General features: G+C 46.1%; 1 protein-coding gene and 1 pseudogene across 1 annotated transcript in view; both read left to right on the top strand.

Annotated features, from left to right (window-relative positions):
- The window catches only part of LOC124788543 (trypsin alpha-like), a 75,106-nt gene that overhangs the window by 24,010 nt on the left and 30,731 nt on the right, over positions 1 to 20,365 (top strand). The window contains exon 3 of the mRNA XM_047255813.1: positions 3,038 to 3,173. Within this exon, the coding sequence (XP_047111769.1) occupies positions 3,038 to 3,173 (136 nt within the window). The remainder of the gene's footprint in view (positions 1 to 3,037; positions 3,174 to 20,365) is intronic.
- On the top strand, positions 6,598 to 6,715 carry LOC124790263 (annotated as a pseudogene).

Raw genomic sequence — 20,365 nt, 5'->3', positions numbered from 1 at the left:
CATGAGTCAACAGATGGGGACGTTTGCAAGACAACAACCATCTGCACGAACAGTTCGATGACGTTTCCAGCAGCATGGACTATCAGCTCGGAGACCATGGTTGCAGTTACCCTTGACGCTACATCAGAGACAGGAGCGCCTGCGATGGTGTACTCAACGACGAACCTGGGTGCACGAATGGCAAAACGTCACTTTTTCGGATGAATAGAGGTTCTGTTTGCAGCATCATGATGGTCGCATCCGTGTTTGGCGACATCGCGGTGAGCGCACATTGGAAGCGTTTATTCGTCATCGCCCTACTGGCGTATCACCCGGCGTGATGGTGTGGGGTGCCATTAGTTACACCTCTTGTACGCATTGACGGCTCTTTGAACAGTGGACGTTACATGTGTTACGACCCGTGGCTCTACACTTCATTCGATCCCTGCGAAACCCTGCATTTCAGCAGGATAATGCACGACCGAATGTTGCAGGTCCTGTACGGGCCTTTCTGGATACAGAAAATGTTCGACTGCTGCCCTGGACAACACATTCTCCAGATCTCTCACCAATTGAAAACGTCTGGTGAATGGTGTCCAAGCAACTGGCTCGTCAGAATACGCGTCACTACTCTTGATGAACTGTGGTATCGTGTTGAAGCTGCATGGGCAGCTGTACTTGTACACGCCTTCCAAGCTCTGTTTGACTCAATGCCCAGGCTTATCAAGGCCGTTATTACGGCCAGAGGTGGTTTTTCTGGGTATTGATTTCTCAGGATCTATGCACCCAAATTGCGTGAAAATGTAATCACATGTCAGTTCTAGTATAATATATTTGTCCAATGAATACCCGTTTATCATCTGCATTTCTCCTTGGTGTAGCAATTTTAATGGCCAGTAGTGTACATATTTTGCTTTACCATGTTACTTTTTAGTAATAATAGCTAGAAACCAGAGGAAGTGTGAAGTTCAAGACCAGGTACACTTGTCTGCCACAGAGCGTGAAAGTTCAAGATCAGGTACACTTGTCTGGTACAGAGCGTAAAGGTTGAAGTTGCGTAAGATTGATAAAACATAGCGACAAGATGAGCAATGTGTGATGATGTGAGACAATGGCAATAAAAGGGTGATTATACTGAATATAATAATAATAAAGGAGACAGTAAGAGCAACTGAGAAACCATATGCGTGAGATTATGTCACTAATGAATATAATGGTTACACTGAAATGACAAAAGTCGTGGGACAGCTATACGAACGTATACAGATGGCGGTAGTATCGCGTACACATGATATAAAACGATAGCGCATAGGCGGAGTTGTCATTTGTACTGAGGTGATTCATGTGGAAAGGTGTCTTACTTTGATTATGGCCGCACCACGGGGATTTACAGACTATGAACGCGGAATAGTAGTTGGAGTTAGACACATGGTACAGCATGTTTCCGAAATCGTTAAGGAATTTAATATTCCGTGATCCACAGTGTCAAGAGTGTGCGGAGAATACCAAATTTCAGGCATTACCTCTTCCCACGAACAACGCAGTGGCCGTCAGCCTTCACTCAACGACCGAGAGCAGCGGCGTTTGCGTAGAGTTGTCAGTGCTGAAGCGGCACTGCGTGAAATAACAGCAGAAATCAATGTGCGACGTACGACGAACGTATCCCTTCGGACAATGTGGCGAAATTTGGCGTAAATAGGCTGTGGCAGCAGACGACCGACGCGAGTGCCTTTGCTAACGGCACATCATCTGCAGCACCGCTCTGCTCGTGACTGTATTGGTTGGGTCCTCGACGACTGAAAAACAGTGGCCTGGTTCAAATGGTTCAAATGGCTCTGAGCACTATGGGACTTAACATCTGAGGTCATCAGTCCCCTAGACTTAGAGCTACTTAAACCTCACTAACCTAAGGACAGCACACGCATTCAAGCCCGAGGCAGGATTCGAACCTGCGACCGTAGCAGCAGCGCGGTTCCGGACTGACGCGCCTAGAACCGCTCGGCCACAACGGCTGGCAGTGGCCTGGTCAGATGAGTTCCGATCTCATTTCGTAACAGCTGATGGTAGGGTTCGAGAGTGGTGCAAACCCCACGAAGCCAAGGACGCAGGTTGTCAAGAAGGCATTGTGCAATTTGGTGATAGCTCCATAATGGTGTGAGCTGTGTTTACATGGAATAAACCGATCATTGACTGGAAACGATTATGTTCGGCTAATTGGAGACCATTTGGGGCCATTCATGGATTTCATGTTCCCAAACAACGGTGGAATTTTTATGGATGATAATGGGCCACGTCACTAAGGGGACAGTTGTTCGTGATTGGTTTAAAGAACATTTTGGACAGTTCGAGTGAATGAATTGGCCACACAGATCGTCCTACATGAATCCCATCGAATATTTATGGGACATAATCGAGAGTTCAGTTCGTGCACAAAATCCTGCACTGGAAACAGATTCACAATTATGGACGGCTTTAGAGGTGGTATGGTTCAGTATTTCTGCAGTGGACTTCCAATGACTTGTTCAGTCCGTACCACGTTGAGGTGCTCTACTGCGCCGGTTGAAGGATGTCCGACACGATATTAAGAGGTATCCCACGACTTTTGTCATTTTGGTATATTTGGCGATAAATTAATGGCTTCTAAGTTCCGTATTGTTACTCAATGAATGCTTTTCCATTGCTGTCTTTACGATTATCCCGACATGCCTGCTCCACACATTCTGCAACCAGAACTGATACTTTCATCCTTTCAGATGTAAGGTTCTCACGTATATGGTCACACTTGATTATGCTAATTTCTTCTTTGCCCCAAAAGATTTTCATTATATTCTGGTACGCCCGGTGTTTTTCGTATCTGGCATTTTGCTTCCGGCTCTGTGGCTCTTATCGGTGCCACATCTTGAGACTTGTGTACCTAGTTCTTCACAGGGAGTTTTGAAGAATACTATGGTGCTGGCTGCATGGTAATTATTCAAACTGCATAAAAATAACTTTGCAAGTTATATACGCAGATACGAGTGTAAGTAATGGTGCATCGTGTGGACGCGTGATGTTGCAGAATACCCGCCAAATATCTGAGCGTGTCAGTGGGCAGCGTGCACATCTCGTCCGGCTCCAGAGTGAAGCTGTCCGCAGTCTTTGTCCACTCCGAATACAACCGCACAACAAACCAGAACGATATCGCTGTTCTCAGGGTAAGTATATGCGTCCTAGTCTGATCACAATCATATGTACATTTTCATCTATCATGGAAGTTATTATGTCATATCATTGTCAATTTTTCGACTATCTCGCCAGCAACTTTTTGCAAAAACACGTTATGTATTAAACTGCAGCATAACTAGGACTAGCCATTAGATGTAAACAGTGCAGACACCCATTTTAGAATCGACGGAATTCCATTGGCAAAGTTGTCAGCAGCTAAACTGCATCAGTTTAAAAGCCCATTTAAGCACTGGGCAATTGGATGAGGTGGAGATGATAATAATTTATCTACTCTTAGATGGACTGAAGTTCTTTATAGTTTTCTGAACATTAAATTGTCAGTATTATTTGACGTGGAGTACGCCTTCTTTGCTTAGAATATGTTCTAGGTTTTCAAACGCTCTTCAGGAAAATACATACTTTCAAACGTTGTTCTACGGGGCAGATTACTATTATTTTCACTACGTGTGCATAGATTACCTAAGCGCCCTCACGGGGATACAATGACAATGATAGCATCCAGATGCTTGTTACGTAGGGGACAGACGGGTGAGGTGTTGAAAAATTGCTTACAATAACGAATGTAAATAATTTAACAGTAAAGGCGAGAGGGCATTTTTAGCACTTCTAAACGGTGTAAGTCTTCAACCAGTGAGCTGTTGAAAAGTTGCTTACAATAACGAATATCAATAATTTAACAGTAAAGGCGAAAGGACATTTTTAGCACTCGTAAACGGAGTAAGTCTTCATCGAGTGGAATTTGTAAGTACGAGGAATAACTCAGACTCATTTCTTTCGCAGATGTTTATTACTCCATTTCAATGTTTGCATGCTCTTTTTCAGAGTTCTCCCCTCCTACTTGAATGCTCTTTTTATTGCATCTCTGACAGTCCTGAAACACATGCTGTAGGCCATTCTTCGTCGTCTCCTTGAGAATCGCCTCACTTTTGTTGAGCACTGCTTCAAAGTTCTTAAATCGAATGCCCTGAAGCTTTGTCTTTAGTGATGGGGATACCAAAAATCACTAGATGTGAGATCGGGGCTTAAGACGAATGCGGTACACAGGTATTGTTGAACTGACCCAGAAACTACATGACTTGATTTGCGACATGACGCGACACATTGCGAAGTCGCCACCCTGTTCAAATGGTTCAAATGGCTCTAAGCACTATGGGACTTAACATCTGAGGTCATCAGTCCCCTAGACTTAGAATTACTTAAACTTAACTAACCTAAGGACATCACACGCATCCATGCCCGAGGCAGGATTCGAACCTACGACCGTAGCAGCAGCGCGGTTTCGGACTGAAGCGCCTAGAACCGCCCGGTTACAGCGGCCGGTTCGCCACCCTTTCCGAGAAAGTTCTGAGCATTGCCGTGCAATGTGTTTCCTCTATGTACCCAATATTGCCAAGGAGTATGCTGCTGTAACAGTAGTGTGAGGGGGAAATGCATGCTAGCAAATCGTTCCATGACAGTCAAAATCCACGCGGGATTAGCCGAGCGGTCTTAGGCGCTGCAGTCATGGACTGTGCTGCTGGTCCCGGCGGAGGTTCGAGTCCTCCCTCGGGCATGGGTTTGTGTGTTTGTCCTTAGGATAACTTAGGTTAAGTAGTGTGTCAGCTTAGGGACTGATGACCTTAGCAGTTAAGTCCAATAAAATTTCACACATATTTGAACATTTTTTTGGCAGTCAAAAAATGTGATCACCATCACTTACCCTGCAGAGGGAACAACTGCCGCCTGTTTTGATGTTGGAGAACCTGTAAAATTCCACACTGCGCCGGTTCGTTTAGCTTCAGAATCATAATGATGCAACCATGACTCATCACCAGTGATAATCGATTCCAAGAATGCACCCACGCCATCAGTAAAGAGAGATAGCACCTCACGGCTTGTTTCCATTCACACAGCGTGTTATTCAGCAGTCAACAGACATGGCACTCAACGGGCACAAACATGGCTCGTATGGAAATGATCATGCATAATCATAAAATCCTCAGTACTTCGCTGAGGTTACGTGATGTTATTCGCCGATTCTCACGGACAGTGACAGCAGCTGTGTTGATGTTGACATCAGTCACTGCAGAAGCCGAAACATCAAGCCCATCTTTCTTGACACAAACAATTCGATCTTCTTTGAAGTCCTTGAATCACCTAGATACTATTGCACGAGGGAGTGCGTCTTCACCGTACACTTGCTGCAGCTTTTCGTAACATTTTGTATGGCTTAAATGAACACAGAGTTTTATTCTATGGTATTTTTCCTCTCGCGTCACCTCCATTGCTTGGTAAGCGAAGTGCCAAGTGTCTCTACAAAATAGGGCATTACTACCAACCTACCGCTACGAGAGTGTATCCTCCTATGGAATTTTTTATATAAAACCCACTCTTTTCAGATATTCATGGTACGGATAGGAAACTATGGCAGGAAAAAATCTGTGGCAGGCTTTGTTGATCAGCTCTCGCATAGTCTGATTAAAATTAGTTGTTAGTGCCCACTTCCCGAAATGGTAATCAGTAGAGCAGTAGAGAACTGCAGACCCATGTCTGATCCACAATGTCTTCACTGAGCTGCGATGCGCGAGACAGTGGGTGAATTAATTTTTCGTAGACTCCTGCAGGTTTCCAAAGATTACCGATACGACCTCTCAGACTGATACGAGTGCGGACACTGTGTGTTTATCAATGCCGCACTCACTCAGCTGTGTTGCGGAATGTACAGGCGCGATGCGCCTATGACTTCCTTTGTTCACTACTACGCCTCCCTCTGCAACCGGACACAGTCCGCCTCCTTAGCTGAGTTGTCAGTGCGTCCCATTGCCCTGCAGCAGGTCCGGGTTCGATTCCCGGCTGGGTTGGAGATTTTCTCCGCTTGGGGTCTGCGTGTTGTGTTGTTCCCGTAATCATTTCGTCATCATCGACACGAAAGTCGCCCAGTGTGGCGTCAACTCGGCTGCCAAACGTCCCCAGATGGGGCCTCCCGGCCAGCAATGCCATACGATTGTTTCATTTCATTGTGACGTAGCTAACTTATGTTGCATCAGCCGTATAGCAGGACTACATCTGCTGGGTCACTCTTGGCTAGAGCTTCCCCGCGTGAAGGCGAGTGACGAAACTGCCGGCCGAGTGAAGCTTAGTTCGTCAGCGTGCTACAAACCGTCAGTTTGGCCTCTAGCGAGCAGATGGTAGGGGGCTCCAGGTCTTCAAATCAGTGGAGGAGGAGACGGTAGCTCATAGCAGCCAAGTCCAGCAGGCCAGACTGGCTGCTGTCACATAGGTGGCGGTCATCTGGGGATGGTAGGCAGCTTGTCACATCTCCCTTCTCAGAATTGGCTCACTGCAACTGAACAGAAGGCGTGGGCTCCCGGGACGCACTCCCGGGCTGCCGGCTACTCAGCTGTAGTTGACGCAGCCAACGGCGTTGCCGCATTGATAACATCGGTTCCCGTCCGATCACCGAAGTTAAGCGCTGTTGGGCCCGGCTAGCACTTGGATGGGTGACCATCCGGTCTACCGAGCGCTGTTGGCAAGCGGGGTGTACTCAGCCCTTGTGAGGCAAAGTGAGGAGCTACGTGATTGAGAAGTAGCTGCTCCGGTCTCGTAAACTGACATACGGCCGGGAGAGCGGTGTGCTGACCACACGCCCATCCGTATCCGCATTCAGTGACGCCTGTGGTCAAAGGATGACACGGCGGTCGGTCGGTACCGTTGGGCCTTCCAAGGTCTGTTCGGACGGAGTTAAGTTTTAAATGAAGAAGGACTTGGAAGTCCGAGTATTTGTAGGTGTCATTCGGAGACAGTGACGTTATCCTCTGGTGAGAATCACCGAATGTGCCTGGTTTTCTGTTCCTGTCAGCGCTCTTCGCTACATCATAGTTTCCCCGTCTTTCGTTTCTGGCTTTCAGCTCGTAACTTTCCTCAATGTCAGAGTGCTGAAGGTCGTTCTTGTGAATGATTTACGTGGTGGCACCATACTGCGTGTGGTTGATTGAAAGGCATTGTGCTCCTATGTGTGTTCGCATTTCAGTTGGCAACATCTTCACGACAGGGTTTGGATGCAGTAAAACATCTTTTTAGCGTGATGTTTGCCTAGGTAGCCAAGTCCATGATTCGCCAACTTGTGACAACACTGCCATGTGGCCACAACCACTTTTAGCATTGTGGTCACTAGTGAATTTATACCACTGTTACCTACCGCATCAACGTGAAGATTTGAGTCTCTTCCGTCTTCCCAACTAAGAGGTCCAGACTAAAGACTGACACGTGCGTACCCGTGTCTCCTAAACATTTATTTTCCTTGCCGTGTACTACGCCTAACAGTCTGCATTCTATATCTGCACACGTCTGTGCAGTATTGTGTCCTGCGGGAAGGGTGCCGACGGGCGATGCTTTACGGCCTGCGGTTAGCGGAAGCTTCTGCAGATGCTCTTCCTCCTGTTTTTTTATTTCTATACTCCTGTGTTTTATGCCACACTAGCCGCAGTCCAACTGACCACACTGCTTCTGCAGATGGCTCTTACATCCATATCTGTAACTCTTAATTTCAAAAGCGAAGACCCTATAACACTACAGGTTATCACTATGAAAGCGAGTCCCCTATACTGTTTCTCCTTCGACAGGAATTAAAATTGACGCCGATAGCGTGTTAATGGAAAGTAAATAATCGGACTATGTTTCGTTAACTGAGAGATGGCTTATTGAAGGGAAGCAGCTGTTATTCTAATGGGAATCAAACCAACGGTATTATAGTTGTAAACTAAATCAAAATACTGTCACCAGCCTAATTTGGCGAAGTAATTCCAAATAAATATACGGTTAATAAAGTAATGTAACTACTGTTCTGAACTCTACTTGAAACAGAAAGCTGTTTGGTAAATTGTACACGAAAACAACAGCTCACTGAATATGTATTAGCAAAGCAGCTTGCCACGATCAATACAAACACATGCTTAAATGTATCGGATTAGCAGCAAACTGTTTCACACTAACGTATACTGTATGTTTAGAAGTGTGAACGATAATGTTCATCAAAAAGAACTACTTTACACTGAAGCGCCAAAGAAACTGGTATAGACGTGCGTATTCAAATACAGACATATGTACAAAAGGCAGAACACGGCGCTGCAGTCGGCAAAGCCATCATAAGACAAGTGTCTGGTGCAGTTGTTAGATCGGTTACTGCTGCTCCAATGGCACGTTATCAAGATTTAAGTGCGTTTGAACGTGGTGTTATAGTCGGGACACTAGCGATGGGGCACAGTATCTCAGAGGTAGCGATGAAGTAGGGATTTCCCTATACGACCATTTCACGGGTGTACTGTGAATGTCAGGAATCCGGTAAAACATCAAATCTCCGACATCGCTGCTGCCGGAAAAAGATCCTGCAAGAACGGGACCAACGAATCGATCAACGTGACAGAAGTGTCAATGTGTGAACCATTCAACGAAATATCATCGATATGGACTTTCGGAGCGGAGGGCCCACTCTTGTACCTTTGACGACTGCACGGCGCAAAGCCTTACTCGTCGCCTGGGTCTCTCAACACCGACATTGGACTGTTGATTACCGGAAACATGTTGCCTGGTCAGACGAATCTCGTTTCAAATTTTATCGAGCGGATGGACGTGTACGGGCATGGTGGAGGCTGTGTAATGGTGTGGGGCTTGTGCAGTTGGAGTGATGTGGGACCTCTGATAGGTCTAGATACGACTCTGACAGGTGACAAGTACGTAAGCATTCTGTCTGATCACCTGCGTCCAATCATGTCCATTGTGCATCCCGATGGATTTGCTTAATTCCAGCAGGACAATGCGACACCCCACACGTCCAGAGTTGTCACAGGCTGGCTTCAGGAACACCCTTTGAGTTCACTTCCGATGGCCACCAAACTGCTCAGACATGAACATTATTGAGCATATCTGGGATGCCTTGCGACGTGCTGTTTACAAGAGATCTCCTCCCCTCGACCTCTTACGAATTTATGGACAGCCCTCCAGCACTATTTCAGACATTAGTCAAATCCATGCCACGTCGTGTCGCGGTACTTACGCCTGCTCGCAGGGGGCCTGCACGATAATAGGCAGGTGTACCAGTTTCTTTGTCTCTTCAGTGTATAATGGAGAAGCACATATAAATTGACAACGAACACTATTTGTTTCACGAGTCTTTGTACTATACAGAATGTAAATGAAGCATCCAGGACCCTAATCTGTTCTGGTTTTAATAAGCTCTTACCATTTATGATTTTAATAATAACAATGTCTCTAGGATAATTACTGAACAGTAGAAACATTTTCACTGTAAAATTTACTAAACTTATGGCTTAACATAAGGTGGGGGCGGGGGCGAAAACAGTTCTGTCTAGTGGCTGGGTTTTGGACTAACATTCCTAACAAGACACAGTAATAATTCACGTAGAAACACACATAAGAAAGTAAAAGAGTAAATGCAAATAAAAGAACAGTACAGATAAAGTAAGTGGAGGCCTTTGAACTTTTATGGCCTGTACTTCGTTTTTATTATCACTGTTCTGTTGTGCAGGTTTTACTATTGTGCAAAACTTTTAATGAAAATTTGAAGTAATACTTCCAATTTCAACACCCATTCTTTTGAAATACTTTAGGTATGCACTTTGATTATCGTATGAAGTCTTTCACACAAAATATTAAGTAACCGCTTAACGAAGTAACGGACGTTATCGTTAGTTAGCTTTGAGATTGGACGTGGTGAGTTGATGCTAATCAACACCTTGTTGACTTTGAACGGGGTCGTATAATAGGGCTACGAAATGCTAGATGTTCCTTCTGTGATATTACAGAAAGAGTTGGCAGGGATTTAGCCATTGTGCATGATTTTCGTCAGCTGTGGTTACGATAATCTGCGGTCACAAGAAGACCAGACTCCGGGTGGCCACGTGGTACTACTGAGACAGAAGACCATGGTATTCGGCTTATGGCTCTGGGGCATCGCACTGCATCTGCAGCAACAATTTGAGCAGCAACTGGCACTACAGTGACAGAAGAAAATGTTTCAAATCGGTTACTTCAAGGACAGATACGAGCCAGGCGCCCTGTAGCGTGAATTCCACCCACCCCTAATCATCACCATTTGCAGATTCAGTGGTGTGAAGCGACAAATCATTGGAGGGCCGGATGGAGGTCCGTTGTGTTTTCTGATGAAAGTTGGTTCTGTCTTGGTACCGGCGATGACCATGTGTTGGTTAGCAGGAGGCAAGCTGAAACCAACCCGTATGCATGCTAGACACACTGGACTAACGCCTGGAGTTAAGGTCTGGGGTGCGATTTTGTATGACAGCAGGAGCATTCTTATGATTATCCCACACACTCTTGACTGCTAAATTGAATGTCAATTTGGTGATACGACCTGTTATGCTACCATTCTTAAGCAGCATTCCAGGGTTTGTTTTCCAACACGATCACGCTCGTCCACATACCGCTGTCGCAACCCAGCTTGCTCTAAACAGTGTCGACATGTTTCCTTGGCCAGCTCGATCACCAGATCTGTCTCCAGTCGGGCGCACATGGGACATCATCGAACGATAACTCCAGCGTCATTCACAAACAGCTTTAACCGTTCCTGTACTGACCGATCTAGTGCAACAGGCATGGAACTCATCCACAAAGAGACATCTGACACCTGTGCTACACAATGCACGCGCGTTTGCAAGTTTGCATTCAACATATAGGTGGTTACACTGGTTATTAATGTATCAGAATTTCGCATTTGCAATGGCTTATCTGTTACTTACATTGATCTGTGACCTTGCAATGTTAACCACTTACGTATGTTACCTAGATAAATGTGTTTCCGAAATTTCATTACTCTGCATTAATTACCTTTTGGTGTTGCTAATTTTTCCGCCGGTGTAACATATTAACATATTTACACCAGGAAGGGAAACAGTTTATAAAAAAGAACATTCGCATATCAGTTCTGGTCACTAACTTTGCGGGAAAAATAGGAACAGTTACTTCCATACTATCAGTTCAAAGAACATATATATCACAGATATTACAGATTTCATAGGAAACGTTGAAGTCACATTACAGAGGGACAACCAATGCCGGACGTAAGTGTTACAACCCGATTGTCGCTACGCCCTTTAGCAGCAATATCAGTTCCCTCCAACTGTGCGGCGATTATAATAGCCACGCACGCATCACACGGATTCTCCACTCTGACTCTGCGTGAGATGCGAATGGGGATACCCCGTAAAAAGACCCCGAGAGTCCTATTTTCAGCTTCACACGGGACTACTCAATCAGCCGCTGCACTCTGCGTCATCTCATATGTTTGTGCATTAGTCTTTCAGCAGATGTCGGAGAAGGACTCCACAGATTCACTGGTTCAAATGGCTCTGAGCACTATGGGACTCAACTGCTGAGGTCATTAGTCCCCTAGAACTTAGAACTAGTTAAACCTAACTAACCTAAGGACACCACAAACATCCATGCCCGAGGCAGGATTCGAACCTGCGACCGTAGCGGTCTTGCGGTTCCAGACTGCAGCGCCTTTAACCGCACGGCCACTTCGGCCGGCACAGAGTCACTGTACTAAGTTTTCCCCTGACGAATCTCGTGCTTTTTTTTTTTTGCAGCGCTTGTTCAGGCCGTTAGCTGTTTGTGCCTTACTAAGTGTTTCATGATACATAATGTTTGTTTTAACCTCGCCTGTTAACCGTTAATTAGGTATGTGTACACATGTCTCCACGTCGTTAGTAAATAACAGTTACACCCGCTGTCGTTTTCCCGCAAAAAGGCGTTATTAAGTTGGCTGCTAATGGATCCACGGAAGGGGGTGTACACTCAACACTATATTGCTTCCGCTTGTCCCTGTTGTGTCTGCTGTTGAATGATTTGTAATATTTCCAACTTGCCTATGTGATTCCTCATTATACTCTTTCTGCTGAGAATTACTTGGTTATCTGTTCCAAAAAAGTGGCTATAGCTTCACCTATAGCAGCTGCATGTGCGTTTGACATTTTTGTATTTCACAATTGCCGTTACAAGAAAAGAAAAAATTGGAAAATCTGCACTTTACAATACACAACAAAAATGAACTAAATTATTCTTTACACCGTGTCGTAGCCCATCGTGAATCAGAAAAGTGTTGCACCAAACGCCCAGCCCGTGTACAAATGACACATATGCCTGGCATTGCCTTAGTGCGTTGCAACCCGTGCCCTGACAAATTACAGAATTTACACCTCACTGGCGTTAAATACGCTTCCCTATAGCTCCCTTTAACCTGTGACAAGACTGCAGGCTCCGGTAGCCTTATAAATGTGAACCTAAGATACCTACGAACATCACTATACTCCACCACTGGCACAACAAACGAAAAAAGGACAAGGTAAAAAAAAAAAAAAAACAGTCGCTCACTGCTTTGCATAGTGATGAAATGATAGGTGAAGTGAGGGTGTGGTATCTGCTGTAGCAACGCCAGGGGTCTGCACGGACTGTGACCACTGCTGACACTAAAATGTATGTAAGGTATGACCCGTTCGGATGCAGGATGGTGAAGTATAGAGTGCAATAGAGTTGATACATGGGGCACCAGAGGCGCTAATGAGACAATATTAGTGAATTTATTGTCTTGACTTTTACTACTGAGCCGGCCGGAGTGGCCGAGCGGTTCTAGGCGCTACAGTCTGGAACCGCGCGACCGCTACGGTCACAGGTTCGAATCCTGCCTCGGGCATGGATGTGTGTGATGTCCTTAGGTTAGTTAGGTTTAAGTAGTTCTAAGTTCTAGGGGACTGATGACCTCAGCAGTTAAGTCCAATAGTGCTCAGAGCCAATTGAACCATTTTTTTTTACTACTGAATCACATTCTCCAGAGCAGCGGCGATGCCAGGAGAAGTGGGCATACGGAACTGGGATGTGCTGATGTATCCACAAGGAGTGCTGTGCAAGACAGCCAACCCCCATTGTTGGCACACATAGCCGTTCAGCCAAGACACTTGACAGCGTAACAACAGGGATTACTAGGGTGTACTACCCGGCGGATTTGTGTCGAGGTACGGTGAACCGGCCAGTCTGTGGATGGTTTTTAGGCGGTTTTCCATCTGCCTCGGCGAATGCGGGCTGGTTCCCCTTATTCCGCCTCAGTTACACTATGTCGGCGATTGCTGCGCAAACAAGTTCTCCACGTAGGCGTACACCACCATTACTCTACCACGCAAACGTAGGGGTTACACTCGTCGTGTGAGACGTTCCCGGGGGAGGGGGGGGGGGGGTCCACCGGGGGCCGAACCGCACAATAACCCTGGGTTTGGTGTGGGGCGGCGGAGGGGTGAAGTGGACTGCGGTAGTCGTTGTGGGGTTGTGGACCACTGCGGCTGCCGCGGGGACGGAGCATCTCCGTCGTTTCTAGGTCCCCGGTTAACATACAATACAATATCCTAGTAAGCACCCAGCAGCTCTGCAGTGAGCTCTAGGTAGTTGTGTTACATGATGTGCTGTCGTCCAGATGACGGCTGTGGAGAATGGTGTCTGCTCAGATGCAAGTCAAGGGGCGGCAGCAGCTAGCGCTTGTCCCCAGGACAACAATATTTCGACAATGTGCCAAACACCAGCAGTTTCACCTCCGGTGAGCAGGTGCTAGAAGGCTCCAAGTCTTCATATCAGTGGAGGAAGAGAGTGCAGCTCACAGTGGCTCCGTGCAACTGAACAGAAGAAGGGCTTGCAAGCCCGAGTCTTGGTAGCTGTCAGTCAGAGGCAATGACATTATTCTCTGGTTGATGACGACATGTGGCCTGGTTTTCTGGGCCAATCAGCGCTCTTCAGCATACTGCGGTGTCCATACTATCGTTTCAGGCTTTCGCCTCAATACTTTCTGCAGTGTCAGTGTGCTGAAAGTCGTTCTGGAATATGATTTACGCGTTGATACTCAACTGCGCATGGTTGATAGAATGTTGTAAGCTTCCTTCTCATTCAGGTGATACTGCTGAGTTGGCGACTCAGACACCTCAATTGAGCGATGCGTAACAATGGCCTCCCTTATGCACCACACTTTGTGCAGTATTGGCGTACCTGCGTGATTGACATTCCGATGTAGATGTTGCACGCGAACCTGCCCTGGCTTGGTTTGGTGCTGGCCAGAGAGACACTTCAAAAATTTTGCATTCGTCAAGGAGCTCTTTCTGCGGCGCATCAGTAGATTTGGGCAACTTTAGAAGGGATGGATTTGTTACTCAGGTGAAATCCAATGAATAGTCCATCTTCGAATTCACTGTGCTCTCATGACCAACCCAATCAGCTGTTAACGCATTTCTACTGGTGACACAAGATTCCTGTCTCTTTTTACACTGGCGGGTCCGACTCTGTGACATCTTATTGTCAACTCTGCATTATGTAGTGGTATACAGACAGTTCTTTTGACCTCATAGTGTATGTACAGTGTTGAATAGCACTGACTTCTGCAATCAGTGATGCTGTTGCAGCCGTTTACATCTACATCTACATCTACATGATTACTTTGCAATTTACATTTAAGTGCTTGGCAGAGGGTTCATCGAACCATAACCATACTATCTCCCTACCATTCCACTCCCGAACAGCGCGCGGGAAAAACGAACACCTAAACCTTTCTGTTCGAACTCTGATTTCTCTTATTTTATTTTGATGATCATTCCTACCTATGTAGGTTGGGCTCAACAAAATATTTTTGCATTCGGAAGAGAAAGTTGGTGACTGAAATTTCGTAAATAGATCTCGCCGCGACGAAAAACGTCTTTGCTTTAATGACTTCCATCCCAACTCGCGTATCATATCTGCTGCACTCTCTCCCCTATTACGTGATAATACAAAACGAGCTGCCCTTTTTTGCACCCTTTCGATGTCCTCCGTCAATCCCACCTGGTAAGGATCCCACACCGCGCAGCAATATTCTAACAGAGGGCGAACGAGTGTAGTGTAAGCTGTCTCTTTAGAGGACTTGTTGCATCTTCTAAGTGTCCTTCCAATGAAACGCGACCTTTGGTTCGCCTTCCCCCACAATATTATCTATGTGGTCTTTCCAACTGAAGTTGTTCGTAATTTTTACACCCAGGTACTTAGTTGAATTGACAGCCTTGAGAATTGTACTATTTATCGAGTAATCGAATTCCAACAGATTTCTTTTGGAACTCAGGTGGATAACATCACACTTTTCGTTATTTAGCGTCAACTGCCACCTGCCACACCATACAACAATCTTTTCTAAATTGCTTTGCAACTGATACTGGTCTTCGGATGACCTTACTAGACGGTAAATTACAGCATCATCTGCGAACAACCTAAGACAACTGCTCAGATTGTCACCCAAGTCATTTATATAGATCAGGAACAGCAGAGGTCCCATGACGCTTCCCTGGGGAACACCTGATATCACTCCAGTTTTACTCGATGATTTGCCGTCTATTACTACGAACTGCGACCTTCCTGACAGGAAATCACGAATCCAGTCGCACAACTGAGACGATACCCAATAGGCCCGCAGCTTGATTAGAAGTCGCTTGTGAGGAACGGTGTCAAAAGCCTTCCGGAAATCCAGAAACACGGAATCAACCTGAGATCCCCTGTCGATAGCGGCCATTACTTCTTGCGGATAAAGAGCTAGCTGCGTTGCACAAGATCGATGTTTTCTGAAACCATGCTCATTACGTATGAATAGATCGTTCCCTTCGATGTGATTCATAATGTTTGAATACAGTATATGCTCCAAAACCCTACTGCAAACCGACGTCAATGATATAGGTCTGTAGTTCGATGGATTACTCCTACTACCCTTCTTAAACACTGGTGCGACCTGCGCAATTTTCCAATCTGTAGGTACAGATCTATTGGTGAGCGAGCGGTTGTATATGATCGCTTAGTAGGGAGCTATTGTATCAGCGTAATCTGAAAGGAACCTTATCGGGATGCAGTCTGGACTTGAAGACTTGCCCGTATCAAGCGATTTGAGTTGCTTCGCAACCCCTAAGGTATCTACTTCTAAGAAACTCATGCTAGCAGCTGTTCGTGTTTCAAATTCTGGAATATTGCACTCGTCTTTCCTGGTGAAGGAATTTCGGAAAATTACGTTCAATAACTCCGCTTTAGCGGCACAGTCGTCGGCAACAGTACCATCGGCACTGCGCAGCGAAGGTATTGACTGCATCTCACCGCTTGTGTACTTTGCATACGACCAGAATTTCTTCGGATTTTCTACCAAATTTCGAGACAATGTTTCGTTGTGGAACCTATTAAAGGCATCTCGCATTGAAGTCCGTGCCAAATTTCGCACGTCTGAAAATTTTAGCCAATCTTCGGGATTTCGCGTTCTTTTGAACTTCGCATGCTTTTTCCGTTGCCTCTACAACAGCGTGTTTCGTGTTTACTTCTTGTATTTTGTGACGTAACGTTAAAAAGTATCTCGTTCCGTGTAACTGTGTCAAAGAGCTGGTAGAATTCACCTAGGCGATAGTGATTAAGTCCATACAATGCTTTTGTCTCCATACAGTCTTGTTAGAAATAGGTTCCTGAAGCCGCACGTTCAAACTGTGGACAGTTAGATTCGCTGTAGAGGGACCTATCGCCCCCTATTGCTAAAATAATAATATACTGTATGACTCAACTGCCTGGTGCTAGTGTTTCAATCAACACAACTTTACCGACTGCATATCCCGAACATACCTTCAGTTATTCTGCTAGGGAACTGTACGTACGGCTTAACATGGGATCCGAACGGCCTGTTGTTCATCGCGAATCTTCCCGACCCTGAGGGGTAAAGGCTAGATGAAAGGGAAACTCAAGTTTTTCGTGGTCCGGTCGGGATTCAATCATGCGACCTATCAGTTCCCATACACTAGCTTTACCTCGAGACCACTACACTGAGTGTAGTGCATTGGTGGAGCTGTCATTTGTTGTCAGGAGATTCTTATGGAAAGGTTTCCGACACGATTATGGCAGCACAACGGGAATTAACAGACTTGGTACGCAGATGTATGGTACATTCCATTTCGGCAATTCAGTATACATCGAGGATACCAGATTTCAGGCATAACCTGTCACCATGGACAACACAGTGGCCGATGGCCCTCACTTAACGACTAAGAGCAGCTGCGACTGCGTAGAGTTGTCAGTCTAACAGACAAGCAACACCGACAATGAGTTAAATAACCGCATAATCAATGTGGGAAGTGCGACAATCGTAACCGTTAGGACAGTGGGGCGAAATTTGGCGTTAATGAGCTGTGACGACCGCCGCGGGTGCCTTTTCTAACAGCACGACATCGCCCACAGTGATTGTCCTGGGCTCGTGACCATATCGGTTGAACCCTAGACGACTGGAAAACTGTGGCCTGGTCAGATGAGTCCTGATTTCATTTGGTGAGAGCTGATGGTAGACTTCCAGTGTGCTGCATACCCCACGGAAACATGGTCCTAAGTTGTCAGTAAGGGACTGTGCACGCTGATAGTGGCTCCATAATGGTATGGGATGTGCTTACATGGAATGGACTGGGTCCTCTGGTCCAACTGACGTGATCATTGATTGGAAATTGTTATGTTTGGCTACTTGGAGACTATTTGCAACGATTCATGGACTTAATGTTCCGAAAGAACGATGGAATTTTTATGGATGACGGTGCACCTTGTTACCGGCCGACAATTGTTCGCTATTGGTTCGAAGAAGATTGTGGACAATTCGGGCGAGTGATTTGGCCACCCATTGAACATTTACAGGACATAATGGAGAGATAAGTTCATGCACATAATCCTGCACCGGCAACACTTTCCCAGGTACGGACCGCTGTGGAGGCAGCATGGTTCACTGGTTCTGCAAGTGACTTCCAACGACTTGTTGAGTCCATGCCACGTCGAGTTGCTGTAGTACGTCGGGTCATAGGGTATCCTAAACGATATTAAATGGTGTTCCATGACTTCTGTCACGTCAGTGTATGCCGAAGGCCGGAAAGTTCTGGGAAGGCCGGGTGACGAGCGTTCTTCAAGCACCTGTGGTCGTCCTAAGATGCTGTTTAAGAGTATGGAAACATTGACAGTGCGAAGTTGAAGAACGATAATAGACAGTGTTGATCTGGGAAATCCTAGTTCTTGCGTCGTCACCAATATGCTATGAGCCACACGTCGATAGTCAACCCACGTTCAAAGTCGACTAACTCGAGACGTGATGCCGTGTTTACTACACATTTCACTAAACGTCGTAGGAGTTTTCGCCATATGCTGCTTCTAGCTGTAACATTCGAACATCATACATGGCAGACTTTCAACTGGAACTGCGGCGCGTGGTAGCCGCGCGGTCTAGGGGGTCTTGTCACGGTCCAGGCGGCTCCCTCCGTCGGAGGTTCGAGTCCTCCCCCGGGCAAGGGTGTGTGTGTCGTCCCTAACGTAAGTTAAAGTTAGATTAAGTAGTGCGTAAGCTGAGGAACCGATGACCTCAGCAGTTTGGCCACATCAGACTTTACCACAAATTTCCAAATTTCAACTGGAACAACCCTCCCGTGAGTTATTTTATAAACATTTTACGGCAAATGTTGTGTACATTGCCAGGAAATTAAAAATGCAAATCCAGTTGGAGATAAAACAACGTGTTTTTCACAGCTGTCGGCGCTGACATCTCTTCTACTGCCGACAGGATGTGGCAAATATCACGAGAACTCAGCTAACATCACTGTCGTGGTTTTAAAGCAATTTGAAGATGGAGGAATAGCGGCAAGGGTCAACAGTGAATAGCAGGAGCTAATGGAAACGTTTCGATTGCAAAGAATGACAAATATTAGCTATAGCATAGATATGCTCTGAAAAGCAGGTGCTTTCGGTGTAGCACAGTCTTGGCAAACAAGCGGAATAAATCACGTTGTAATGATACACTGAGGATCGTGGGTATGTTAAACGAAAAACACAATTCAGGAAACCTGTGTGAGTTCGGACTAAGTTCACATTTGCTTAGCATGCTCTCCATAACGTGACCACCGAAAATACACAGACGGAAAAGAATCACAACACCAAGAAGTATTTAATGTAGAATAATAAAATTTCGGGAATACATTTGTCTTGTGATATATTTAAGTGATTAATATCGCAACATCATAGGTGAATGTAAGCGCAAGGTAAGCCACTGCAAATCGGAAAAGCTGATACGTTAATAAGCAGTGGAACCGCCAATATGCTGAATGCAAGCATGCAAACGTGCTCGCATTGTGTTGTATAGGGCCGGATGTTAGTTAGTGGGATGGAATTTCGTGACTGTTGGACTTGGTCTGTCAATACAGGGACGGTCAGTGCTGTTTGTGGAAGACGCTGGAGTTGTCATCCGTCGGTGTCCCATATGTGCACGACAGGAGACAGATCTTGTAATCGAGCAGGCCAAGGCACTATGCTCACACTCTGTAGGGCATGTTGGGTTGCAACAGCCATATATGGAGGAGTATTATCCTGTTGGAAGTACTCCTGGAATGGCCGGCAGGGGTGGCCGAGCGGTTCTAGGCGCTACAGTCTGGAACCGCGCGACCGCTACGGTCGCACGTTCTAATCCTGCCTCGGGCTTGCATGTGTGTGATGTCCTTAGGTTAGTTAGGTTTAAGTAGTTCTAACTTCTAGGGGACTGATGACCTCCGCTGTTAAGTCCCATAGTGATCAGAGCCATTTGAACCATACTCCTGGAATGCGTTCATGAATGGGAGCACAACAGGTTAAATCACCAGACTAACGCACAATTTTGCCTTCAGGCCACGCGGGATAACCGCGAGAGTGCTCCTGCTGTCATATAAAACCGTAGCACAGAGGTCCAGTGTGTCTAGCAGGGAGACAGATCGGTTGCAGTTCCTCAAGTGGCCTTATTCTAATCAATTCACGGTCATCACTGGCACAGACGCAGAACCAGCTTTGATTAGAAAACACAGCAGACCTTCACCGTGCTCTCCAATGAGCTGTCGCTTGACACCACTGAAGTCGCAAACGGCGGAGGTTTTCGGTCAGTGGTACGCATGATACAGGGAGTCTGTCTCAGCTGTCTTTGAAGTAACCGATTTGAACAGTTCGTTCTATTACTGTGGAGCCAACTGTTGGTCAAGTTGCTACTGCATATGCAGTGCGATGTGCCAGAGCCATATGCCGAACAGACGGTCTTCCCTCTCTTTAGTGCAACGTGGCCGTCCACAAAATGGTTCAAATGGCT

The sequence above is a fragment of the Schistocerca piceifrons genome, chromosome 3 (assembly GCF_021461385.2).
Source record: "Schistocerca piceifrons isolate TAMUIC-IGC-003096 chromosome 3, iqSchPice1.1, whole genome shotgun sequence".
In the NCBI taxonomy this organism is placed as follows: domain Eukaryota; kingdom Metazoa; phylum Arthropoda; class Insecta; order Orthoptera; family Acrididae; genus Schistocerca; species Schistocerca piceifrons.
The sequence above is the reverse complement of the archived record's forward strand: the minus strand, read 5'-3'. Positions and strand labels throughout refer to the sequence as shown.